The sequence below is a fragment of the Pungitius pungitius genome, chromosome 19, assembly GCF_949316345.1.
Source record: "Pungitius pungitius chromosome 19, fPunPun2.1, whole genome shotgun sequence".
Classification (NCBI taxonomy): Eukaryota; Metazoa; Chordata; class Actinopteri; order Perciformes; family Gasterosteidae; genus Pungitius; species Pungitius pungitius.
Window position 1 is genome coordinate 291,611 of NC_084918.1, and position 25,890 is coordinate 317,500.

The 25,890-nt window shown below is 47.6% G+C and overlaps 5 protein-coding genes across 11 annotated transcripts in view; 2 read left to right on the top strand and 3 right to left on the bottom strand.

The window, feature by feature from the left end:
* Window positions 1–1,075: 1,075 nt before the first annotated feature.
* Window positions 1,076–9,718, bottom strand: LOC119198333 (activin receptor type-2B-like). Its single transcript, XM_037455359.2, has 11 exons — window positions 9,412–9,718; window positions 7,239–7,446; window positions 5,350–5,456; window positions 5,121–5,257; window positions 4,919–5,053; window positions 4,668–4,811; window positions 4,348–4,496; window positions 4,145–4,259; window positions 3,925–4,063; window positions 3,721–3,851; window positions 1,076–3,634 (listed from the first exon to the last, which is right to left on the bottom strand). The coding sequence occupies exons 1-11, from the start codon at window positions 9,461–9,463 to the stop codon at window positions 3,398–3,400; spliced, it is 1,554 nt and encodes a 517-aa protein (XP_037311256.2). The 5' UTR covers window positions 9,464–9,718; the 3' UTR covers window positions 1,076–3,397.
* A 543-nt stretch (window positions 9,719–10,261) lies between these two features.
* On the bottom strand, window positions 10,262–17,609 carry xylb (xylulokinase homolog (H. influenzae)). Of its 5 annotated transcripts, XM_062559114.1 has the most exons (21): window positions 17,333–17,609; window positions 16,288–17,128; window positions 15,468–15,550; window positions 15,308–15,377; window positions 15,120–15,200; window positions 14,917–15,003; window positions 14,713–14,841; window positions 14,451–14,516; window positions 14,270–14,342; window positions 13,804–13,922; window positions 13,643–13,724; window positions 13,453–13,493; window positions 13,259–13,374; window positions 13,039–13,154; window positions 12,776–12,849; window positions 12,591–12,687; window positions 12,042–12,100; window positions 11,670–11,757; window positions 11,355–11,449; window positions 10,997–11,112; window positions 10,262–10,459 (listed from the first exon to the last, which is right to left on the bottom strand). In XM_062559114.1, exons 2-21 carry the CDS (start codon window positions 16,342–16,344, stop codon window positions 10,363–10,365), a joined length of 1,746 nt encoding a protein of 581 aa, XP_062415098.1. In that variant the 5' UTR covers window positions 16,345–17,128; window positions 17,333–17,609; the 3' UTR covers window positions 10,262–10,362. The 5 variants fall into 5 exon arrangements, with proteins under 5 accessions (XP_062415098.1, XP_037311247.2, XP_037311246.2 ...); XM_037455350.2 differs by lacking the exon at window positions 16,288–17,128 and having other exon boundaries at window positions 10,997–11,109; window positions 17,333–17,607; XM_037455349.2 differs by lacking the exon at window positions 16,288–17,128 and having other exon boundaries at window positions 17,333–17,607.
* LOC119198334 (uncharacterized protein C9orf152-like) lies at window positions 17,424–18,925 on the top strand. The gene is made up of 3 exons (XM_037455360.2): window positions 17,424–17,543; window positions 18,159–18,360; window positions 18,577–18,925. The coding sequence occupies exons 1-3, from the start codon at window positions 17,468–17,470 to the stop codon at window positions 18,923–18,925; spliced, it is 627 nt and encodes a 208-aa protein (XP_037311257.2). The 5' UTR covers window positions 17,424–17,467.
* A 521-nt stretch (window positions 18,926–19,446) lies between these two features.
* nub1 (negative regulator of ubiquitin-like proteins 1) lies at window positions 19,447–25,132 on the top strand. 3 transcript variants are annotated; one of them, XM_037455356.2, is made up of 15 exons: window positions 19,447–19,569; window positions 20,208–20,329; window positions 20,759–20,920; window positions 21,115–21,179; window positions 21,293–21,357; window positions 21,427–21,594; window positions 21,779–21,861; window positions 23,156–23,262; window positions 23,337–23,523; window positions 23,616–23,723; window positions 23,795–23,947; window positions 24,025–24,171; window positions 24,312–24,377; window positions 24,455–24,629; window positions 24,707–25,132. In XM_037455356.2, exons 2-15 carry the CDS (start codon window positions 20,213–20,215, stop codon window positions 24,856–24,858), a joined length of 1,755 nt encoding a protein of 584 aa, XP_037311253.1. In that variant the 5' UTR covers window positions 19,447–19,569; window positions 20,208–20,212; the 3' UTR covers window positions 24,859–25,132. The 3 variants fall into 3 exon arrangements, with proteins under 3 accessions (XP_037311253.1, XP_037311254.1, XP_037311255.1); XM_037455357.2 differs by having other exon boundaries at window positions 24,710–25,132; XM_037455358.2 differs by lacking the exon at window positions 19,447–19,569 and having other exon boundaries at window positions 20,212–20,329; window positions 20,734–20,920.
* The window catches only part of crygn2 (crystallin, gamma N2), a 1,884-nt gene continuing 977 nt past the window's right edge, over window positions 24,984–25,890 (bottom strand). The window contains exons 4-5 of the mRNA XM_037456271.2: window positions 25,510–25,655; window positions 24,984–25,427 (exon numbers count right to left, since the gene is read on the bottom strand). Coding sequence (XP_037312168.1) covers window positions 25,292–25,427; window positions 25,510–25,655 — 282 coding nt within the window. The 3' untranslated portion in view covers window positions 24,984–25,291. The remainder of the gene's footprint in view (window positions 25,428–25,509; window positions 25,656–25,890) is intronic.

The following is a 25,890-nucleotide window of genomic DNA, read 5'->3' on the forward strand; positions in this document are numbered from 1 at the left end:
TGTGTGTGTGTGTGTGTGTGTGTGTGTGTGTGTGTGTGTGTGTGTGTGTGTGTGTGAGAGACTACATTCATTCATACTGTAAGGATCCCGGCACTGAGTGGAAAGGACGATATAGAGAGAGAAATATACATGAGATTTATGAAAATAGACCTTAAAATAAAGGTTTATGTTACAGTGACCATTGCAAATGGGAAAATACAGTAATTCAACTTAAAAGGTGAAACTAATATATTATATAGACTCATTACATGCAAAGTGAGATATTTCAAGCCTTTATTTGATATAACTTTGATGATTATGGCTATATAATATTATATATATGTATGTATATATATATATATATATATATTTCACCTTTTTAAGTTGAATTACTGAGTAATGAGCTTTTGCACAAATTCTCATTTTTGAGTTTCACCTGTAAAACTTCTTACATGAAACTGAACATCACAATGGGATGGAAAGGCCTTAACTTTTTTAAATCTTCCTGTCTGAGCTTATTTCTTCCATCTGTTGTTTACGTACACACATATTTGTATATTTAAAAGACTAAATCAAAAATAGCTCCTCACACTTTTTTAAAGACGTGAAAACCATTTTTTTTATCTTTGTCACTTTTATGACAAGTTTGTTAAACCAGTCGTTCAAGTTCAGAAACATCACAACATCATCATCGTCATCATCACCATCATCATTCTCATCAGCTGAAGTGTTGATGTTGTTAGCGAGTCATTAAATAGATGACTCGCTGAGATTCCTGTGTGCACATTCTAATGATTACAAACTAATGAACAGAATAATAACGTTCTAAAGACTTTGAAAACTTTCAGATCTTCATTTTGTAATTTTGTTTTTTAGTATGTTGTATTATTCCAGTTTCTTCATAGAGGGGCTAAATCCTCAGCTAAGGTGAACCCCTGCACAGGTGAGGTCATCCTTTACTGGCAGCCTACGTGACCTCTGCAGGTCACGGCTCTGGGCCAGGCACAAAGGTTTATTATTCAAGGGTCCAAATGATCAAATTCATCAGGAGGTAAAATAGTTTCCAGGGAGTATTTATCGTGATGATGATGACATCATGATGATGACCCCTTGACAACATGCCCGGGAAACCCTGTGCATCTCCTTCGGCCAATGAGGGCCCTGAACAACTCTTCTTCTACTTCAAATGTTTAAATCTTTATATTCAGGGAACAAAAGTGCTCTGTTCTGGTTTAAACTTGACGTGTTAAATGGAGTCTGGTGGCAGGGTTTGAACCTCCTCCCTGAGGAGGAAGAAGAGGGGAGGAGGTTCAAACTCAAACATTAGCATTGAGGCAAAATAACACCTTGCACAGTCATCACGGTCCAGCACGTTCATTAGCTTGAATGCTACTATCAGCTAAAAAGACATTTTCACACACTTAGTTTAGATCAATGAATGAAAAAAGTAGCTTTAAGAACATGAAGTGCCACACTTCTGCTGGATGTTTAGTTCTTTATGGAGGTTTTTCTGAAGGTTAGCTGCTAGCCGACTGCTAGCAACGCAAGCTAATGGCTTAACGTCACGTGGCGAGAGGAAAAATCTGCCAGGTTCCCTTAAACCAGCACGTTTTCAGAGTGCTAACACTGCTAACACTGCTAACAACAGCGCTGTGGTCGGTGGTTATTCCCCTATCGCCATGACCCACATGTTCGTGAAAAACATCTGGAAACACTTGCATCTGAATATACAAAAATACTTTTAGAATATTACTTCAGCCATTTAAATTATTGCAAGTAGTATCACATTTGCTTGGTTCAATATATTTTAAATGAATTTATACACAAACATCCTGGTGTCCCACTTAAGGACGGACACTTGAAAAGGAAGCAAGGAAGGAGAGCAAGATGAGAAGGAAATGGAGATAAAAATGGAGATACATGAGGCAACACACAAGGACAAAAGTGGCGAGACTACGAAAGGAAGGAAGGAAAAGAGATACAGGTAAGGAGAAGAAAAATAAAGGGTTTGATGAACTGGAACACGAGAGGAAGTGAGAAGGAGACAAGACAAGGGGTAAGTAGACAAAGAGACACAAGGGAAAGACGAGGAGACCAAAGGAAAGATGGAGGAGGAAAGGAATGAGGAGAAGGGGCACAAAGGAAAGGAGACAGAAAAGAAACAGAATCTACTTTAAGTAGAACGAAGGACACACAGGGGCCGAGGAGGCAAAGCTAGGACAGGAGGGAAGGGAAGGTGAGGATAGAGGAGACGAGGACTCATTCCAGGTGCTTTTATGATATCGGCAGTTCACTCTCTACAAAATGATTTAGTATTCACCACCTGGAGGTAAGGAACATTTCTCCTCCTCTCGCTTTGGAGGCTTCATGTGAAGAGAAGGAAGAAACGTCTGAGGTATTTTGGCTGTTTTGAGGTCATCTGTGTTTCGCTCACTTCACCTCCTTCATCGACTCCTTGGCTCCCGCTGGACGGTGAGTTCAATGACCGTCAGACAACGGAGCGACAAAAAGGGAACCGGAGAGTCGTGTTCCTCACGAGGTGACATTCAGTGTGTGACACCACACACACACTTTAGGATGAAGTCCGTTTTACGGTTTACGAGGCAATGAATCGACGCCCCGGTTTTGGTCCTGCTTTAAATTTAAAAAAAGAGGATAATATGCTGCTGACCTTTGAACTACAGACTTTGACCTTTGCGTCAATCTGTACACAGGATGAGGCAGAGCCTATTGTTGTTAATAAATAAACAATTCCTTGATTATTAAATCAATGGAAGATTTCGGTATCAGTGATATGTACAGGTAACATCACTGAGGTCAAAGGTCACAGCTCACAGACAATCATCACCCACACACGGCCACACTGACCTGCATGCATCAGAGAGCTTGCACCTTTTTTATGCACATATTCAGGACAGCCAATAGGCATTGAATTCCCTCAGATAAGCCCCTCCCTCTTGGTGCTGGGCCTGCCCCCTGGCATGGGCGTCACGTTTACCTGAGAAGAATTATTTTCAAGCCAACCGACATTCTCTCGGCCATCCAACCTCTGCGCTTCTCCAGTCTTCAGAGAGAGGGCAAACCCCCATGACATCACTTCCTGTTTCCCGTCCTTTTGGATTGAACCCGTTGGATCCGAAGGTCGGTCGAGTCCGTGCGTGTCGCGTGTCACTCGTGTTCCTGGGAGGGTTTTTGCAGCATTGTAGTGAAAAAAACATCCCGGATTGTAACCAGATTGTAACCTAGCGCGGTTGCTAGGTTACAATCTGGAGTCTCAGAAGAGGTCAGATGGGAGAAAAGTGGTTGCTAAGGTACCTGGAGATAGAAGAGCATTCACTGAGTCGTGTGTGTGTGTGTGTGTGTTTGTTATTCGCGTTTTGTCAAAGAAAGTTGAACTCTCAAGAACAAAGCTGGTGCTTCACTCTCGCTTCTGTCCTGACATGCCGGACTCTCTGGACGGGTCCACGTTGATCACCACGGTGAGGGGTGGCGGCGCGAACGCTGGCGGGCCACGGCGGTCCGAGGTGGGCGGGGCCAGGGCACCTGTCAGGCGGCGCACCTGTGAGATCCTCTCCTCCACGCAGCCGGCTGACAGCCGGGCCTCTGCGTCGTGGTCCCAGCACTCCTCCACGGTCTCACACACCTGAGCCAGGCCCTGTAGGCAGGAGGAGGAGCTCCGCTGGGTTATGTGGCTGCTAGACCCCCCCCCCACATCCCCCCCGGAGGTTTCAGGAGACTCACGGTGTGTTTGCGCCAAAGCTCTTTGAGGGACGGTCTTGTCTTCTTGTGGACCACCACGTCTTGAAGGTCCTCCAGAGACGGATGCTGACCCACCTCCTCCTCAAAGGGGAGCAGGTACTCCCCTACGGGGCCTAACACACACACAGACACACACATGTGTATACACATTCAGATGTAACGTAAGGATAATGATCAGTGACCTACCGTCCACGGCCTTGCAGCGGGACACCAGCTCCCACAGCACCAGGCCCACGGCGTACATGTCGATCCTCAGGAAGGAGTCTCTCTGGAAGTTGATGGCTCCTTCCAGCACCTCTGGAGCCATGTAGCGCCTGGTGCCCACCTGCACACACACACACACACACACACATGAGACCGTGCTCAGCCGTGTGACAGAGGGCGGGCGGCAGGTGCAGCAGCTCACCTGTCCATGAGTCTCTCCAGGTGGTTCCCCCGGCGAGAAGCGGATTGCGAGGCCCAAGTCTCCGATGACGGCGGTGAGGTCAGAACGCAGCATGATGTTCTTACTCTTAAAGTCCCTGAGAGACGCCATGACATCACAACCCGGAGTCAGAGATACTATGACATCCCAACTGGGGTTAGGGACACCATGACATCACTGGTTACCTGTGGGCAATGGCCGGCTTGGCGTCCTCTCCTTTTAGAGGCGGGACGTCTTCATGCAGGTAAGCGAGACCACGCGCCATCGACTCCGAGATGTGACACAACTCTGACCAGCTGATGATGTTCCCCTTCAGGAAGTCACTCAGAGAACCCTGAGAGATCCACATCATCCAGAACCTCGTCACACAGATCCACATCATCCAGAACCTCGTCATTTATATCCATGTTCCTGAATCTTTCTTTGAGTAATTATGATCACGTGAGTCTGTGATTCTGATGTTTCCTCTCCTCCCTCTCTCCTCTTCCTCCTCCCTCTTCCTCACCCTCTCATGGAACTCGGTGATGAGCCACAGTTCAACCTCCGGGTGGTTTCCTCGTTTCTCTGCAGCGATGAACCTCAGGATGTTCTCATGCCTCATCCCTGGGGTGATGAAGATGTCGGTCTCGTTCTCCCACGACTCCTTGTTCTGAGAGGAGGACGAGGAGGAGAGATGGAGGGGTGAAGATGAAGAGGTGAGATATCAGAGACAGTCCCCACACACAATCATCTCTCAGAGGAACCGAGGGTCTGAACCTGGATGGGGAACACCTTCACGGCCACGTAGTCGTTGATCATCTGAGCTTTCCACACGCAGCCGAATCGTCCTCTGGCCTTCACCTCCAGCAGCTGCAGAGGTTTGAGCTGAGGAGAAGAGGGAGGACCCGGATCCTGGAGGAACCAGAATCCCGTTAGATTCACACAGAGTGTGTGTGTGTGTGTGTGTGTGTGTGTGTACCTCGCTGATGTCCACGTGTCCGTACTGAGGCTTCTTGTGTCTGTAGGTCCAGACAGAGGCCATCAGAACCACCGTCAGCATGAGGAAGGGCAGCAGGAAGTAGATCATGAGGACGCCAGGGGGCGGAGCTACAATCACTGACCAGGAGCAGGGGACGGGCGTGAGGGTCGGTTAACATTAGCACACATATTCACACGCACATGTATGTGCTTGATATGTTGGGACTCACGTGGTCCCGTGACGTCGGCCAGGTGAGAGAATCTCTCGTTACAAAAGTTTCCTTCACAACAACAAAAGAAAACCTGAGGACTTTCTTCTGTGGCGACGCAGTCCTGTCTGAGAAGATATAAACATGACGATATCTATGGTTATATGTCAATATGTAGGACCCCCCCTCACTATACACATACATGTAATATGTAGTACCACTATACACATACATGTAATATGTAGTACCACTATACACATATATGTAATGTGTAGTACCACTATACACATACATGTAATATGTAGTACCACTATACACATATATGTAATATGTAGTACCACTATACACATATATGTAATATGTAGTACCACTATACACATATATGTAATGTGTAGTACCACTATACACATATATGTAATATGTAGTACCACTATACACATACATGTAATATGTAGTACCACTATACACATATATGTAATATGTAGTACCACTATACACATATATGTAATGTGTAGTACCACTATACACATATATGTAATATGTAGTACCACTATACACATATATGTAATATGTAGTACCACTATACACATATATGTAATGTGTAGTACCACTATACACATATATGTAATGTGTAGTACCACTATACACATATATGTAATGTGTAGTACCACTATACACATATATGTAATGTGTAGTACCACTATACACATATATGTAATATGTAGTACCACTATACACATATATGTAATATGTAGTACCACTATACACATATATGTAATGTGTAGTACCACTATACACATATATGTAATATGTAGTACCACTATACACATATATGTAATGTGTAGTACCACTATACACATATATGTAATATGTAGTACCACTATACACATATATGTAATGTGTAGTACCACTATACACATATATGTAATGTGTAGTACCACTATACACATATATGTAATATGTAGTACCACTATACACATATATGTAATATGTAGTACCACTATACACATATATGTAATATGTAGTACCACTATACACATATATGTAATGTGTAGTACCACTATACACATATATGTAATATGTAGTACCACTATACACATATATGTAATGTGTAGTACCACTATACACATATATGTAATATGTAGTACCACTATACACATATATGTAATGTGTAGTACCACTATACACATATATGTAATATGTAGTACCACTATACACATATATGTAATATGTAGTACCACTATACACATATAGGTAATATGTAGTACCACTATACACATATATGTAATATGTAGTACCACTATACACATATATGTAATATGTAGTACCACTATACACATATATGTAATATGTAGTACCACTATACACATATATGTAATGTGTAGTACCACTATACACATATATGTAATATGTAGTACCACTATACACATATATGTAATATGTAGTACCACTATACACATATATGTAATATGTAGTACCACTATACACAAATATGTAATATGTAGTACCACTATACACATATATGTAATATGTAGTACCACTATACACATATATGTAATGTGTAGTACCACTATACACATATATGTAATGTGTAGTACCACTATACACATATACTACATGTAATGTGTAGCACCTCTATACACATATACTACATGTAATGTGTAGTACCTCTATACACATATACTACATGTAATGTGTAGTACCTCTATACACATATACTACATGTAATGTGTAGTACCACTATACACATATACTACATGTAATGTGTAGTACCACTATACACATATATGTAATGTGTAGTACCACTATACACATATATGTAATGTGTAGTACCACTATACACATATACTACATGTAATGTGTAGTACCTCTATACACATATACTACATGTAATGTGTACACATTGGTACCGGTCGTAGCAGTTGAAGTCGTCCAGCCAGCAGCCCTTCTTCACCAGCTCCACGGAGCCGGAGATGTTCCTCCACGAGGCGTAGCAGTGGGAGCGCTTGTCTTGCTCGCCCTCACAGCGCTCCACTCCGCTCTGATTGGTCCGCTCCTGCTCGAAGTTCACGTTGTAGTACAGGCAGTCGGTGGTGTCAGCCCCCCCCCCACCGAGTCCTGCAGCACACAGTCATCATCATCTTCACCATCTTCACTAACAAACCCTTCCATCATCATCTTCATGATCAAAACCATCATCATCAGACTCGTCATCATTGCATTCTTCATCTTCATCATCTTCATCAACATCATCTTTGTGCTCATCACTTCCTCATCACCTCTTCCTCTCCTACTTAATCCTCCTCTTCATTCCCTCCGCTAACCCCAGCTTCAGTGTGACCTTTGACCTCCGTGGTTGTCACACAACTAGGTCCCATATACATATTGTGTATGTGTAGTACTCTAGTAGTGGTGTATTGTGTATGTGTAGTACTCTAGTAGTGGTGTATTGTGTATGTGTAGTACTCTAGTACACAGAGCACCTTGTGTGAACCCTCATCAGTATTCTGGAGGTTGGCATTGGTTGCCATGGTGACCTGTGAGCTAATGGGACAGGCAGCTGTCGGTGTGTGTGTGTCTGTGTGCGTGTCTGTGTGTGTGTCTGTGTGTGTGCGTGTCTGTGTGTGTGTGTGTCTGTGTGCGTGTCTGTGTGTGTGCGTGTCTGTGTGCGTGTCTGTGTGTGTGTTGTCTCCTCATTCGTCTCTTCCTGAACTTTGTGTAACTGCTGAGCTTCTAAATTGAAAAAGAAGATGGACTAAACGTTACACACACACACACACACACGCTAAGCTAACGCTACGAGCTGCTACTCTGCGTGTAGCTGTGGTCTGCACATGCTCAGTAGGTTTCAGGACACATGAATGTAAGTGAAGCCAGAGTTCTCATGACCTTTGACCTCCCGTTTAATATCGTCTGATAGAAGCAGAGACAGCTGGAGTTTTGTTGTGAAGAGCAGCGACGTCACATCTCACACATTAACATGTCTATAGTCTTTAGTCTGTGACCTTCGACCTGCTGACTTTCCTTCAGCAGGCCGACCTGTGTGTGTGTGTGTGTGTGTCTTGTTTTGTGTGAAATGCAAATGGCTCAGTGTGTGACCTCATGCAACGTGGCCTTGTATGCATATTAAACAGCCTTTGTGCGTTCCAGACATGAGGGTCAGCGGTCACGCACACACACTTACACATCCACAGGCATTTGGCAGACGACTGTGTGTGTGCGTGTGTGTGTGTGTGTGTGTGTGTGTGTGTGTGTGTGAATATGTTACTGAGATCAGAGGCCAACAGATGAGATGCAAAGCCATGGGAACTCTTCTCACACACGGATAGATCCATATCATTATGGGCTTTGATACTCACATGGTCTCACACACACACACACACACACACACACACACACACACACACACACACACACACTCACACACACGTAATTCCTCTAATCAATAATCTATTGGGGTAAATTCAATTTAAAATCCCATTGGGATGTTGTGCAGTGAAGGCTCATGGGAACGTGTGTGTGAGGGGGTTCTCTCCTGCAGCAGAGGAGGAGATGTTCATCACGTGACGCGTGTAGGACCAGCAGCATGTGGTGAAGGTTGTGTGTAACCTTCTCACATCGTGCACAGAGCAGAAGGACCAACAGGCTCCTGTTCATGTGTCCCTGAATCTTAAATACAGTTTGTATGTAAACGTCCCTCATCACGCGCACGCTCTCTCTCTCCTTACGGCGCGCACACGCCTCCTCGCCACTACTACGAGACACATGAGCGCGCCTTCCATTCATCCGTAGTAAAGAGAAGGCGCGTGCACGTTCAGCGAGGACCAACACGAAAAAAATCCATCGGTCCGGTTCGATCAGGGAGGCGCGAGCTCCCGGTGATCGATCACCGATCCGCGCCCCCCCCCCCCCCCCCCCCCCACACACACACAGACTCACGTGGCTATGGCAGAAAACAACATGAGGACACGTTGAAGGGTCCCGGTTCAGACCCGGTTTCAACATTGGTCCGATCCATATCGATCCTACTCATCAATACAAACAGAGCCTCCGGTACCGAGCCCCGGAACGAGCGGCTCCTACCTGCACACAAAGGTCCCAGCAGAAGAGCCCCGGTGAGCCAGGAGAGCCACATCGTCCCCCGGTTCGGTCCCGCTGACCCGGATCCTCCTCCAACATCGAGACACCAGACGCTGCGACCGGCTTCTGCACTGGCTTTGTGTGCAGTGTGTGTAATAATCCTCCTCCTCTTCCTCCTCTTCTTCCTCCTCCTCCTCTACCTCCTCCTCTTTCTCCTCCTCCTCCTCCTCCAAACACAACGAGTCCGGCTCGGCTCTACGGACCCTGCGGACTCACAGCAGCGTCTCAGCCCGGGTTCCTCTCACTCTGAGCCCTGTCTCTCTGTGTCTCTGCCCCCCCCCCCTCCCGAGTCCTGCATCACCCTGTCTCTCTCAAACAAACTCTGCTCTATTTTCGGGGGCGGATGAATATTTTCATTCTGCAGGTTGATCTTGATCACTTCCTGCCGCTTTATTTACAGCTTCCTGTGCACTAAACACTAAACTGTGCTTTCCATCAGTCCCTGAACGCAACACGATCGATTACCACCGAGGGGATGTGATGACGTCACACCCTGAAAGGTTCCCTCCGCCTGCAGGAACCGAGAAGGAAACCAACTGGTCGGTAGTCAGCGACAGGAGGGATTTAATGTGGGACACACACGCGCACACACACACACACACTAATTAGGATGCATGTGGTCAGATGAGGGGGGGGGGGGCTCCAGCAGCTCTGACTGGGGGTCCGAGGCGCTCCCAGGGTGCACCTGGTCCCGGGCCTCTCCCCAGCTGCCTGTGACACCTCCCTGGGGAGTTTCATCAATGTATCAGCAGTTCTGCTTGTGAGAAGAAGGACGAATGACTGAAAGCACCCTTTGAGTTTCTCCTTTTATTATTCCTGAAGTCATTTTACATTGAATTCACATTCAGTGGAACAGTTTCTGGGAATGTTTTGAGCCATTAAAGGTCCTGCGTCTCATGCGTAGCCGATTGGATGCTGAGGCTCAGGGGCGGGCCTCCTGCAGGACTCTCTCCTCCAATCGGGCGAAGCGCTGCAGCATCTGGCCGTACACCTGGAACACAAGGTGCCTTCATCAAGCCTCCTCGTACCAGTTAGCTCCATCATATTCAGGATGAGAGGACGTAGATCACCATAGAGACACTGTCCATGTGTCCATGTGTGTCCATGTGTGTCCATGTGTCCATGTGGGTCCATGTGGGTCCATGTGTGTCCATGTGTGTCCATGTGTGTCCATGTGGGTCCATGCTGCGATGCAGAGAACATCTGGAGAACCGCGGCATGTCGTGCTCTTTTTTTTTTGTCTCTTAATAAACTTCTGGATGTTTCACGTTTCATTGCTTCATTTGATCACATGTCACACACACACACACACTCCTCCCCAGATGGACGGACTGAATGAACAACGTCAACGATGCACAACACGATCAACCCACCCGACACAAATGATTTATAAAACACATCTTCATCTTCATCATCTCCTGCTCGTCTTCCTTTACGTTTATTTGCTGTTGTTCTGTTAAAACTTGGTTTCGGTGATGGACTCTTCTGATGTAGGAGATTATCCTGATGACGCCTGGTTCAAACTCACCAGACGGTTTGAGCTCTGATGTCAATCATCTGGCTCATTTGAGGTGGATCAGGGGACATTTGATGGACTTGAACCACGCATGAGGATCGGGGCCCTGATGATGTTTCAATATGCTGCTGTGCACAGGGGATATTTACTCACCGAGTGTGTAAATAAAGAACAGTGCAAACAGTACAATTACACAACACGTGTACCAAGGTACACACTAGAAGTACTAGTACTTCACTCGACTGAACCTGCTGGTCTGATAGTGAAAATATGGCCCTTCAGTCATCTGCGTTATTGTAAACGATGTCAGAGAGGCTCCTCCCCCTCGATGTGTGTGTGTGTCTGTGTGTGTGTGTCTGTGTGTGTGTACCTGCTGTGCTGAAGGGTGTGGTGTCGCCACCAGTTGGGCCTCCGGAGCTTTCTTCACAACATCAAAGAAGGACGTGACAGATTGCGACATCATGCCTGAAGACACACACGGACCCTCAGGGCTCAATTAAGCTGCATTAGTAACAATACTTTTAGTACTAGAAGTACTAGTAGTACAGGTGGGGGGGGGGGCAGACAGCTCATTTAAGATACCACGCTGATTCTGTCTGATGGTGGTTGTCCCTGCTGCTGTGTACTGTGGTTGTACTACCAACAGTACTACTATACTACTACTATACTACTAGTACTAGCATACCGTGGAGGGCTCGGTAGGCTGATCCCAGACAAGCCGAGTTGGACACATCGAGGGTGTAAACTGGAGCGTTAAAGACATCCGATAGAACCTGAGGGACAGAAACGCAGCCTTGTGATTGGACGTCCTCCTCTGAAGGTAATTCAGATATTTAATTACTTCAGTTATTCATGTGTCACAAGCGGAAACAAATATGAATAATACAAGTATTTTTCTTTAAATCTTCATTTGTCTTCACAGCGTTAGTTTAAAAAATATAAAGTCCATAACTTCCAAGTAATTTGTAAATCTTAATAATAACAACAACAACAATAGTAATGAATACTACAATAATGGTAATAATAATAATAATGATAAGAATAGTAGAGAAATGACCTGCAAGATGTCTTTATTCGATGAAGCTCCACCTGTTGCCAAAACTCTGGTTCCTGGAGCTGAAAACAAGAAAGAATTGTTTCAGGAACCAGGAGGAGAAGCTCCAGAGGGAGGAACCAGGAGGAGAAGCTCCAGAGGGAGGAACCAGGAGGAGAAGCTCCAGAGGGAGGAACCAGGAGGAGAAGCTCCAGAGGAAGGAACCAGGAGGAGAAGCTCCAGAGGGAGAAACCAGGAGGAGAAGCTCCAGAGGGAGGAACCAGGAGGAGAAGCTCCAGAGGGAGGAACCAGGAGGAGAAGCTCCAGAGGAAGGAACCAGGAGGAGAAGCTCCAGAGGGAGGAATCAGGAGGAGAAGGTCCAGAGGGAGGAACCAGGAGGAGAAGCTCCAGAGGGAGGAACCAGGAGGAGAAGCTCCAGAGGGAGGAACCAGGAGGAGAAGCTCCAGAGGGAGGAACCAGGAGGAGAAGCTCCAGAGGGAGGAATCAGGAGGAGAAGGTCCAGAGGGAGGAACCAGGAGGAGAAGCTCCAGAGGGAGGAACCAGGAGTCTTACTGATGGAGTATCCCAGCCGCTCCGCGTGGAGCCTCCTGGACAGAAACTGACCCTCCACCAGAGCCCGGACCTCCACCTGAGGACTCAGGGAGGACACCTATGGGAGGGGAGACAGGAGACAGGAGGGGTTCAGGGGAATGAAGGAGACTCCGTTACACAGCTGGGTCTGAAGGTGTCTCAGTCACCTTGTTGTCGTCGGGGTCAAAGAGGTGAACTCCGACTGCCGGGGGTGTGATTTCCATGCTGTCAAAATAAAAGCCTGGAAACAAACAACAGGTCAGAGGAAGAAGAAGGAAAGGAAGCAAGGAGGTAACAAAAGAAGGAAATGAGGAGTAAGGAAGGGGTTAGGGAGCGAGGATACACGTAGATAGCAAAGGAGTAAAAGGAGATCAAGAAGGAAGCGACGTTTGGGGAGAAAGGAGGTGAGACACAAGGAAGGAAGCTTCACCCATGTGTCCGTTGTTCCCCAGAGGCGTGTCTCTCAGGGCCAGGGAAAAAAGTTCCCATGATCCTCCAGTGCTCTCGTCCCTGATTCGCTCTCTCGTCAGGGATCCATTCTTAAAGCTGTGGAGTCCACACACACACACACACACACACACACAAACACACAGTGTTTTCCCCTGTTTCCAGTCTTTGTGCTAAGCTAAGCTAGGCTAAGCTAAGCGTACCACAGCAGGGCCATGAAGGCCCGCCAGTCCAGCGGGTTGCAGAAGACGTGGCCCTCCAGAGCCGGGGAGGGCTGCTGGATCCACAGGAACACCGTGTCACTGGTCCCCAGGCTGACCTGGACACACACACACACACACACGTGGTCACACACACAGACAGGACTAGGGGACGGACTGGTCTCACGTGGACTCACAGCGACGTCGCCTGGCTGGAGCCTCATTCCCGCCAGAGAGGCTGAGGAGAGAGAAGTTACGTCAGTGGTTTGAACCACGTGGACGACGTCAAGAGAAAACTAAAATCACGACATCCAATCAAATATGACACTCTGTGGATTCTTTGCAGGTGTTTAGTGTCATTAAATACAACATAATAACTGGACTCACCTGGGTTGTCTCCTGTGAAGGCCACCACCCTGCAGCTCTCAGAGAAACCGTATCGCTGCACAAAGTAGGAGGATACAGGACCCTGCAGGGACACGAGGGGGTGATGACATCAGAGCAGTGTGTGCGCACACACACACACACACACCAAAGAACAGCCTCACCAGTACGGAGGTGGAGGGCACCGGGGCCCCCAGGAGTCGGCCCAGTTGAGGAGCGGCGGCGTCCAGGCAGATCTCAGACCAGTCTCTGCTCCTGATGTCCAACAGGTTCATCCCTGAACCTGAAGTCCATGGTGGGGAGGAGCATCATCATCATCATCATCATCATCATCCTCACAAACACAATCCCCCCTTCAAGCTCTGAAAGTATCTCAACAACTAGATTAGTTTCTTATGGAAAAAATGCTTTAAGAACTTTGGGAAGAAAAAAGTCTATTTTTGATCTTCACAAGAGCAGCAAACTTCATCTGCAGAGGCCCCTCCGGCCCCTTAGAAGGGCCCGGGCACTACTGCCTTCATCGGTGGAGTTTTGCTGTTCTGAACTTTAAGGTAAGATAAATGAATCAATAAATCGACTCATTGATAAATGTGATGAGTGAGAACGGACCACGTGAACTTAGAACTTTACCGTCACTGAAGTCGATGGAGGCGTAACCACCGAGGAAGAGAGAGGCGGCAAAGCTGCTGACCAATGAGATTCTCTGAACCCCCCCTCCCCCCAAACACACACACACACACACACACAGGTAAGTTAAGATCACTACTGGGTTCGTGCAGCCTCGTTCTGGTTCTGCTGGATTCACACTGACCTCAGTGTTGAGGAAGTCCTCCGGTCGGGTCTCTCTCACTTTGGAGATCTGGTTTCCTGTGAAACGCTGCACACACACACACACACACACGGTCAAACACACACACACACACACACACACACACGTGGTCACACACACACACACGGTCACACACACACGTGGTCACACACACACACACGGTCACACACACACACACACACACACACACGTGGTCACACACACACACGTGGTCACATACACACACGCAGGCAGGCAGGTGTACCTCGTATGCCCTGGACCCGGTGAGCTCTGCTAGCCTCATAGCGCCCCCTGCTGCTGCCTGGAGGTCTTCACACTGCCGCGTGCTGCTGGAGTCCATCCACACGGGACTCTGGGACACAGAGAAGCTCTCCTGTGGGAGTTCAGGCAGCATCAATGCCCCGCCCATATAACACAAACACACACACACACCTGTGGACCCACTCACCTGCAGCAGCTGGTGCAGGTCCTGCTGGGGGTCCAGGTTCTGCAGAGTCTCAGACGCTCCTCTTCTCCAGAACACACTGCCGTGTTGCTGAGAGAGAAGAAGAGAGGGAGAGCGGCCACGTTCCATTTAGTGTGTGACGAACACTCGTTAGGGCCACGTTCCATTTTGATTGTGTCACAGCGTCACACAGAGGAGGAACTCACCTGGCCGGCGCCCGACAACGCTGTGACACGCGAGAAGGCAAGCCCCGCCCCCTTCATCTTGTCCAATAGCAGGTCCAGAGCCTGATGACGGACACAGAGGGTCAATCACACGGCAGCACCAGGACCGCAGAGGAGGTCCACGGTCCCAGTGAGGTCACACCTGAGGAGTTACTGAGTGTGTGTCTCACCTTGACCCACATCAGCACAGGTGAGGTGACGGTCAGTCCGTCAGCATGAATGTGAACTCCTCCATGAGTCCTGAGAGAAGAAACAAACAAGCCTTTCAATGTGTACAACAAGTACTAGGGCTGCTACTACTAGTACTACGCAAGGGAGATGTTTCTGTACCTGTACTCAGGTAGCTCAGAGTCAAACTGCACGTTGTTCTGGTGAACCACGTTGAGGTTCTCATCAATGGCCACCACCTTCAGCTTCATGGAGTATCAGAGGTACAAGTACACAGGATGATCAGCTTCATGGAGTATCAGAGGTACAAGTACACAGGATGATCAGCTTCATGGAGTATCAGAGGTACAAGTACACAGGGTGATCAGCTTCATGGAGTATCAGAGGTACAAGTACACAGGATGATCAGCTTCATGAAGTATCAGAGGTACAAGTACACAGGATGATCAGCTTCATGGAGTAGCAGAGGTACAAGTACACAGGATGATCAGCTTCATGAAGTATCAGAGGTACAAGTACACAGGGTGATCAGCTTCATGGAGTATCAGAGGTACAAGTACACAGGGTGATCAGCTTCATGGAGTATCAGAGGTACAAGTACACAGGATGATCAGCGTCATGTACTACATGCACAATGTACTTTTTATTATTCATACATTAATATAGTATGTACAAGCTGTACTACTGATGCGTTCAGGTGTCATAGGATCTGACAGATTTCAGATAAATATAAAAGGAGCAGAAGAACTACAAAATGTAAAATGTAATAAAGTGCATTTACTTCGTTGAATACCTACCTGCACGTACTGTGTATTCTAGTTGAAGTTGAGGCAGAAGTACACGCAGTACGGCAGGTAGGTAGAAGTACACGTTGGTACAAAGCACCTGATCTTAAACTATCGTCACGTGCAACATCGGACACAAACAATCCACCACTTCCGCATCAGCACGTGAGAGACTGGAAATAAACAGGTGAGTTTACCTGTTGAGTGCTGAAGTCAAAGCCCAGGTAGAGAGGAGCGTCACGAGCGGCAGCCATCGTAGGACACGTGTGTGCGCGCGCATGTGTTAGGGGGCGGGGCCCCGTATTTAAAGAGACAGTAGCAGTGATTTAAAGTATTCACAAGTAAGTGTTGTTGCATTTATATTCTTTGTAGTATCTGATAGTTTTGATGTATAAATATTATTATTTTACCAGTACTGGTGTGTATGTCTTAACATATGTTATCGTATCGGATTTTTTAAACATTTATATCGTTACATCTTATTTTTATCTAATTTTATAATATTTTATTATTCTATTGCACTAATCATCAAAACAAATTCCTGTGTAACATATATGGCTTCTGATGTACTGGTGTATGTTCTGGTGTATAGTGGTGTACTGGTGTGTACTGGTGTGTACTGGTGTGTACTGATGCGTGAACCCAGCGTTTGTTCTTATGTGGACATGAAGGTCAACAAATGGAATGTAATATTTACACACTAATCAAAGTCAGCATGTGTGTGTGTACTTTACCAGTCCAGCTTCCTACCTGAACAGGTAACATGTTTCTTACTTGGGTCGTCAGAACTGATCGTTCTACTTTTGTGCTGAAGGTTATTCTTGAAATCTTTTGTGTGTGTGTGTGTGTGTTCCTGCTACAGGTGTGTGTTCCTACTACACAGGTGTGTGTGTGCTCCTGCTACAGGTGTGTGTTCCTACTACACAGGTGTGTGTGTGCTCCTGCTACAGGTGTGTGTTCCTACTACACAGGTGTGTGTGTGTCCCTGCTACATTCAACAGGATGTCCTGCTGCTGCTGCGTGAGTCCTAGTGGAGTGCTTGAGGGTATGACCACACACACACACACATACACACACACACACACACACACACACACACACACACACACGTACACACAGATGTATTTTACTGTGCAGCAGATTAACAATAACTTCCCCTGATATAAATATTCAGTTCTGTTTTATTACTACTAAACATTTATTTTAAACTTTTAAGAAGTAGCTTCAACTTCGATCACTTACGGGAAACAAAATGTCTTTGTCGTGGCGTTGCTGTGGAGACGTGTGCGGGTCAAAGGTCACCTGTCTGCGTGTCATACCGCAGGGACCAGGAGGAAGGAGGAGCAGGAGGAGCAGGAGGAGCAGGGCAGGAGGAACATGGACGTGTCTCTGCTCAGAGAGCAGTACAGGTGCAGCAGAGAGGAGCAGAGGAGACACGTGCTGCTGAGGACAGGTGAGCGGACGAGAGACACGTCTCTGTAAGTCCAGCTGAAGGACATCCGGGAGGGAGTTTCAAAATAAAAGCACATGCGATTGTGCTGTGCAAGGCCCTCCCACCTGACCCCTGACCCCTCAGGACTCACTGAGGTCACCTGGTCAGTGGTTGAGGGTCAGTGAGGCCTTTAAATGGCCACAGGAAGTGGCAGGATTCTTCTTAATGTCGGATCTATTCATACATCGACAGGGTGAACACCTTGGTTTTGAGGGATGGAGGCAGGCAACAAGGTCCCTGACCTGAAGGAGAACTCAAGGCACAGTACACATGTGATTAGAGTCACACCTTCTCCTTCCTCCTCACAGCTACGTTATGCAAAGAGCTCTGAGCTTCTTCTGCTCACATAGTTCCTCACGATTAAAGTCATGATTAGACATTAATGAAACATTATGGCATCATTATATTTTACCATTACACAACCTCTGAACATGATTCACAACTGAGGGGATTCATTTCATACTTTGAACGTCTTTCAGGTACTTTTGAATAATGTTTTATTGTATTCGTCAAAACAGCTTGATTTGATTAAGACGTATTAGCAGGTCAGAGGTCTCACTCTGTCTCTGTCTCCAGTGTCGGAGGAGCTGTCGGAGGCCGTCACTCAGGGTCTGGCGTTGCCATGGGAACCGCTCAGGGGTTTGCCAGGGGGCGTGACCTTTGACCCCGACGCGACGGGCTGCGGAGACCCGTGGCGCGCCCACTTGGACCTCCACTTCCTTCCCGGTGTCACCGCGGAGTCGTCCCCGGAAACGACTCGCACCGACAGTTCCTTCCGGTCAGAGCGATTTTATTATTCATAGAATACGATATCAGCACATTCATGAAAATAAATAGAAATTATACATTTATTTTTGTAAAGAAGGAAAAGCGTGAATTTATGTTCAATCGATTGACGTGAAAATTTGGTTTAATTCTATTCAGATGAATCTGTGACTTTAATGTCTACTGTTTAAAGATTACCATCATTGATTCTCATCCGCTGTCATTATAGACGTTCCTCGTCTTCCTCAGAGACCCGAAGCACCACGGACGAAGTCAACGCTGACCGGTCCAGAGGAGAACCAGGTCAGAGCGGTGGATCCAGAGGGGATCACCCCCCCGGCTCTGATGAACGCTCCGCCCCCACCAGCAGCCTGTTTGAAGACCTGAAGGAGGAAGCCTCAGTGCTGCAGACCAGCTGCAAGGCCCCGGCCCTCAGGTTCACTAGGCAGCTGAGTCTAGGGGGGGTTGACTCCTCCAATGGGGTCCACCAGAACCAGAACCACCACCCGTTCCCAAACAGGAAGCCCCCGAGGATCTCGGAAGCCGCCAAAAGGCTTGGGATGTACTCGTCCTTCTGAGAGAGACGGGTCCATTGATCATTAAATAGATATTTTTGTAATCAAAGTATTTTATTCATTTAAGGAGGAATTATAAATGCATCAAACATACCAGAAATGCTGCTCTATTATAAAGATAAGCAACAAATATTGCTTGAATAAATCAAAAAGATAATCAAGTATTATTATTAAACCATGGAGTCGTAATTTAGTCTTTTAAATTGAAAATGTTATTATGCAAAAAATTCACCTGCATATACACTGTAACAGTTGATTGTGAAAATAAGCCAGATTAAATTTCACAAACTACCCACATTTTATTGTATTATTAACAACTTTTAATTTGTGTCTTTTCCTTCATTATAAAAATGGTTTGATATTTGACCCTCGAAAGGCACCGTATGTCATCAAAGATCGCCTATACTTAAAAAGACGAGTCTCTCGACTCCTCCGTCGCGTGACGTTACGTTGCCGTACGTTACCTGAACCGGATCATGAAAACATGCTCAGAGTGGGACCTCTTTCTTTATCTCCACCTCCTTCCGAAAGACGACAAAAACAACACCAACGCACCGAGAAAGTGGACTGTTGACGGACATTTAACGGGGATTTAACGGATTCTACCGACTGTGCAGCTCTTTGTCATCTTGTCGTCTAACATTAAGGTAACTGTCGGAATATTTCTGGCGTTAGAATTGGAGAATAAAAACAGCGAAACAGTCAATTCTAAGCTAGCAGCTTCAAGTAACGTGAGCTAACGTCAAGTTAAATGTTCGCGTTTACTGCGTCACTTGCACAAAGGATTCTGGGTAATAATAGAGTAACTTACTGATCCGTTTTAGGAAAGTGTTCAGATATTAAACTCAAAGTAATTTAGAGACACATTTCTTTCAAGCAGTAGGACATTTTGCAGCAGTTTTTGATGTCATGACTAAGTTTCATACGCACTAGATCCTACAACTCCCATGATGCAACTGTCCATCTTCTTTTGACTCTGTGGAAACGACTTCAATAACTTACTGGAGTACTTTTACCACAGTATTCGTGTGTCATAAAACTGCCACAACTTTCTCAGCTCTTCTTCATCCATCCTCTTTCCTCTTCCTCCCTACATCCTCCTTTTCTGTCCTTCCACTTCCTCCCTACTTCCTCATCCCGTCCTCCTCCTCCTCCTCCTCCTCCTGATTCCACTTCCTCCCTACCACCTATTTTTTTCTTCCTCCTCTTCCTCCTTCCACTTCCTTACTCCCTTCTCTTCCTCCTTCCACTTCCTCCCTACATCCTGTTCCCGCCCCCCTCTCAGAGGTGATGTCGGCTCAGAACACGGAGTCGAAGTTGAAGCAGATGTTGAAGCAGGAGAAGATCCAGCTGTGGAATCCTCCGTTCAGTGATGAGAGCAGCGATGCAGGTCCTCAGCACATGGAGGTCAGAGGAGGAGAAGTACTCTCTAGTATTTATAATACTTCAAAAACAGTAATACAGTCCTAGTACTATAGTAAAATTTCTACAGTATCAGTACTACAGTAAGATATTACTACTGTAACAATACGACAGTACCAGTACTACAATATAGTACCACAGTAACAGTACTATTGTTACTGCAGGAGTACTACAAAGGAGAGAGGAGCTACCAGAGATTATCCATATTTAATGTAATGATTATGTTTCACAATTGGTCTCATCAAACAGTCAAAATGATACTGAAGTAAAAGAATAATTTGAACCATTTTATAATCATTTGTATATTTGTATTAAAACAGGTGAGAACATGTGTATTTGTGTAGAATCAAGCGTCATTTTGTATTTGGAATGAACATGAATACATATAGTGATGGGAGCTGTGTTGGTGGTCAGGAGCTGGCGGAGCGCTACGCCCCTCTGCTCCGTCTGCCACTGACGGAGGTGGGCGGAGCTCTGGAGCGCATCAGGCAGCAGGCGGTGAAAAGGGGCAAAGAGAGGCAGAGGTTCAGAGAGACCAGCGTGGCCACGCTGGAGCTCCTGCTGCCCCACAGCAAGGTGTGTGTGTGTGTGTGTGTGTGTGTGTGTGTGTGTGTGTGTGTGTGTGTGTGTGTGTGTGTGTGTGTGTGTGTGTGTGTGTGAGCGCGCGCGCGCGTGTGAATCAAATGTAATAATAAGACTTCTATCAAAAAGCTAAACATGTCATTTATGAACAATAAAGTATTGGCTGAACTCTGCTTATTAACATTCAGGAAACAAAGACCAAGAGCTACATGGAGACGAGGCTGGACGCTAGGGCGCAGGAGCTGGTGGACAGGTACACACACACACACACACACACACACACACACACACACACACACAGACACACACACACACACACACACACACACACACACACTCAGCTCAGTGTGTGTTCCTCTGCTGCAGGATCGGAGAAGACTTCGGCCTGAAATACATCAAGCTGATCCTCAACGGGAGAACTCTGTGTGTCGGTGAGTTCAGAGAGTTTCCTCTGTTCAGCACCTGGGTCAGCTCCTCAATGTGTGTGTGTGCGTGTGTAGACCAGCCTCTGGACCAGCAGGGGGTGAAGAACCACAGCAAGGTGATGGTGCTGAAGGTCAGCGACGCGGAGTGGAAACTCCAGCTGAGTGAGGAGGAGGAGAAGGAGAAGAACCAGAAGGAGAGCCTCCAGAGGACCCAGAAGGGCTTCCAGATCCTGTCAGAGCGAGGTATGATGACATCACGTCATTGTGACACACATACATCACTATTCTATCATTCCTTCATCGAGGAATAAACTTGACTGAACTTCTCCCTAAGAAGGAGCTTCATGCAGGATTTGTGTTTGGGCGTTGGCCCCGCCCCTCTGCTGTGATTGGACGGCTGGCTGTGATTGTGTCACTGTGTCCTCAGATGGCAGTGAAGACTCCTCCCCTTTCCTGGAGATCGCTGACCAGAGAGGGAATCCTCTCACGATCCCCCCCCAGGAAAAGAAGGTAAAAATATGCAGATGAGATATATATACACTCACCGGCCACTTTATTAGGTCCACCTGTCCAACTGCTCGTTAACACTTAATTTCTAAGCAGCCAATCACATGGCGGCAACTCAGTGCATTTAGGCATGTAGACATTGTCAAGACAATCTCCTGCAGTTCAAACCGAGCATCAGTATGGGGAAGAAAGGTGATTTGAGTGACTTTGAACGTGGCATGATTGTTGGTGCCAGAAGGGCTGGTCTGAGTATTTCAGAAACTGCTAATCTACTGGGATTTTCACGCACAACCATCTCTAGGGTTTACAGAGAATGGTCCGAAAAAGAAAAAACATCCAGTGAGCGGCAGTTCTGTGGGCGGAAATGCCTTGTTGATGCCAGAGGTCAGAGGAGAATGGCCAGACTGGTTCGAGCTGATAGAAGGGCAACAGTGACTCAAATAACCACCCGTTACAACCAAGGTGGGCATAAGAGCATCTCTGAACGCACAGTACGTCCAACTTTGAGGCAGATGGGCTACAGCAGCAGAAGACCACACCGGGTGCCACTCCTTTCAGCTAAGAACAGGAAACTGAGGCTACAATTTGCACAAGCTCATCGAAATTGGACAATAGAAGATTGGAAAAACGTTGCCTGGTCTGATGAGTCTCGATTTCTGCTGCGACATTCGGATGGTAGGGTCAGAATTTGGCGTCTACAACATGAAAGCATGGATCCATCCTGCCTTGTATCAACGGTTCAGGCTGGTGGTGGTGGTGTCATGGTGTGGGGAATATTTTCTTGGCACTCTTTGGGCCCCTTGGTACCAATTGAGCATCGTTGCAACGCCACAGCCTACCTGAGTATTGTTGCTGACCATGTCCATCCCTTTATGACCACAATGTACCCAACTTCTGATGGCTACTTTCAGCAGGATAATGCGCCATGTCATAAAGCTGGAATCATCTCAGACTGGTTTCTTGAACATGACAATGAGTTTGCTGTACTCAAATGGCCTCCACAATCACCAGATCTCAATCCAATAGAGCATCTTTGGGATGTGGTGGAACGGGAGATTCGCATCATGGATGTGCAGCCGACAAATCTGCGGCAACTGTGTGATGCCATCATGTCAATATGGACCAAACTCCCTGAGGAATGCTTCCAGCACCTTGTTGAATCTATGCCACGAAGAATTGAGGCAGTTCTAAAGGCAAAAGGGGGTCCAACCCGTTACTAGCATGGGGTACCTAATAAAGTGGCCGGTGAGTGTATATATTATATAATCTGCATTGACGGGTGTGTCTGTGTCTTCAGGCTCTGATCCTGGCGATGGGTTTTCATGAGAAAGGTCGTTCTCTGATGAAGAAGAAGCAGTTTGACCTCGCGCTGTGTCACCTGCTGCAGGCCGACCAGCAGTTCAGGTACTGACATCATCCTCACCACCACCACCACCATCATCATCATCATCGTCCTCACCCCCCCGCCGTGTGTCCAGTCGCTGTGGCTCCGCCCTGCTGGCGTCGGTGGATAACTTTGCCGTGCTGCAGCTGGACGTGGTTTGGTGCTACCGGGCTCTGGAGGCTTTGTCCTGTCTGGAGGACGGACGCAGCCGCCTGCAGCGCGCCGAGGACTGCTTCCTGCGCTGCTACGGCGAGCGGCAGCAGAGGTTGCTCATGATCAAGGTGGGACATTCACTCACGGTTAAAGCGGACCTGAGTCACGGTCCTCGTTGAAGGTGACCTCTGTGTGTGTGTGTGTGTGTGTGTGTTGCCAGGGTAACACGGGCAGAGAGGAGGTGTTGTTTCTGCGGCTGCACCTCCTTCAGAGCCTCCTCTCCTACATCGAAGGGAACGACGCTCAGGCCCGGCAACAGCTGTCCAAAGTCAGTCTGTGATTGGAGGAGAGGGATGTTTACTCAGCTAGGCACACGGCTCATGTGCGTCTGTCTCTCAGGTGGAGACTCTGTACAACCGTCTCTGTCTGGACTCTGAGAAAATGGCTCAGCTGATGTCTCTGGGTTTCACTGAGCGAGAAGCTCGGCTGGGGCTGCGAGCCTGTGAGGGAGACCTGCAGGAGGCCGCCATCCACATCGGCAACCAGAGACAGGTGCTTTGGCTTCTGACCTCATGCCATGTAAACACGACACGTGATGATGATGATGATGATGTCATGGTGACCATCAGGAGCGAGAGGAGCTGAAGCAGAGGGAGAGGAAGAGGAGGAGCAGGAGGATGGAGGCCATCTCCAGCCTCAGTGAGCTGGGCTTCTCCAGGAGAGACGCTGCCCGAGCGCTGCAGCACGCTGACGGAGACGTGGACAGAGCGTATGGGGTCAGTGTCTGGAATCCACTCTCTCTGGTGATGTACATTTACTACTTCCTAGCAGGGTAGTATTCCACGGTGTGGCCGTAGTACTCTGTCAGGTTGCTGTGATGTCACAAGGTTCTGGACCCGCTTCCTGTTGTGTTCAGATCCTGCTGGACTCGAGTGGATCTGCTCAGGCCACAGGCTGCCACAGCGAGGACTCCGTGGAGCAGGTAGAGCTTCTCCTTCCTCGCTGGTTTGTCTCTTGGGGGGGACAGACGTTGACACGTCCTCCCCCGTGTCCCTGCAGCTCTTGTACCTGGGCTTCCAGAGGGACGTCTCCGAGGCCGCTCTCAGACTGACGGGCGGAGACGTCCAGTTGGCGACTCAGCTGCTGCTGGACCAGCAGGGCGTCCTCTCCCCAGAGCTGCTGTCAGAGTCCCCGTCCTCCGAGGAGCCCAGCACCTCCTCCAGCACCTCCACAGGTAGGACGCACAATGCACGAGATCCACTCACGTAAGAATCCATTCAACCGGAGCCAATTGATCATGTGATCGATCAGCAGACATGTCCACGGAGGACAGCCAACTGGTGGACGAGGCCTTGGAGGACATTGCTCGTCACGAGGAGGACTACCTGGACCTGAACCTGGAGGAGGAGAGCGAGCTCATCGCCACCATGAAGACCTACCTGAGCCCCGCCCACAGCGTGTGACACACACACACACACACACACACACCTGATCGCCAGGTAACAAGTAGACTTTGATTTAACTTTTTTTTCCACAGAAGAGTTTATTTAAGACTTTGTCTGTTTATTATGATTCTGACAAACATTGATTTATTTTATTTTCTTAAGTAAACTTTATTTATTGTTGTTCTGATGACGATAATCAACGTTTTGTTTTTGTCAAACATTTAATTTAAATTCCTTTCATGTTCATATTGAGTTGATGTTTGATGAAGACAATAAAGATGTGAAGGTTGAATCTGTGATGATGTCATCAGTGAGTACCAGAGAGTGTGTGTATATATACAGTATATATATATATATGAGATCAAAGGTGTGTGTGTGTGTGTGTCCAGAGAGAAGGACAGGACTCGCTGGTTGGAAGCTGTTTGTTTATTGGGTTGCCGGGGGTAACGGGTTAGAAGTAGTTGACCACCCTGCGGATGGACTGGATGTTGGGGTTCTGGGCCTGCCACTCGTTGTGGCTGCAGTAGTCTCCTCGCTCCACCACGTACATGCGCCCGCGGAAGTTCGGCTCCTCGTACATCACCCAGCTGGGGGGGGGGAGCACACGTTAGACGCGTCACTCACACACACACAGGGACGTTCACTGGTCTGGTTTCCGTGGTAACTCACGCTCCGTCGCCGTACACCTTGACGGAGTTGATGCAGCTCTTGGAGAAGCCGCGGCTCTGCAGGAAGGGGCAGTCGTCACAGATCTCCACGCACTGACCTGAGAAGTTACAGGCCTCGAACAGCTCCACGCGGTAATGCTCCCCGTGCTGAGGGGGGAGAGCAGAGGGGGGGGGGGGGGGTTACCTTACTCGGGTCGGACCAAACAACCCCAGAGGTGAATGTAAAGTGGTTCCTCTGAGAAACCACCACGCTGCTTTGATCCCGGCTCCTAGTCGGCGTCTGGAGGTCCTGGAAATGTCTACAACTAGCTGGACAACGAGGGGACTCACCTGCTGCTCATACAGGTAACACATGACGTCACCTGCAGGTTAATCAGCACTC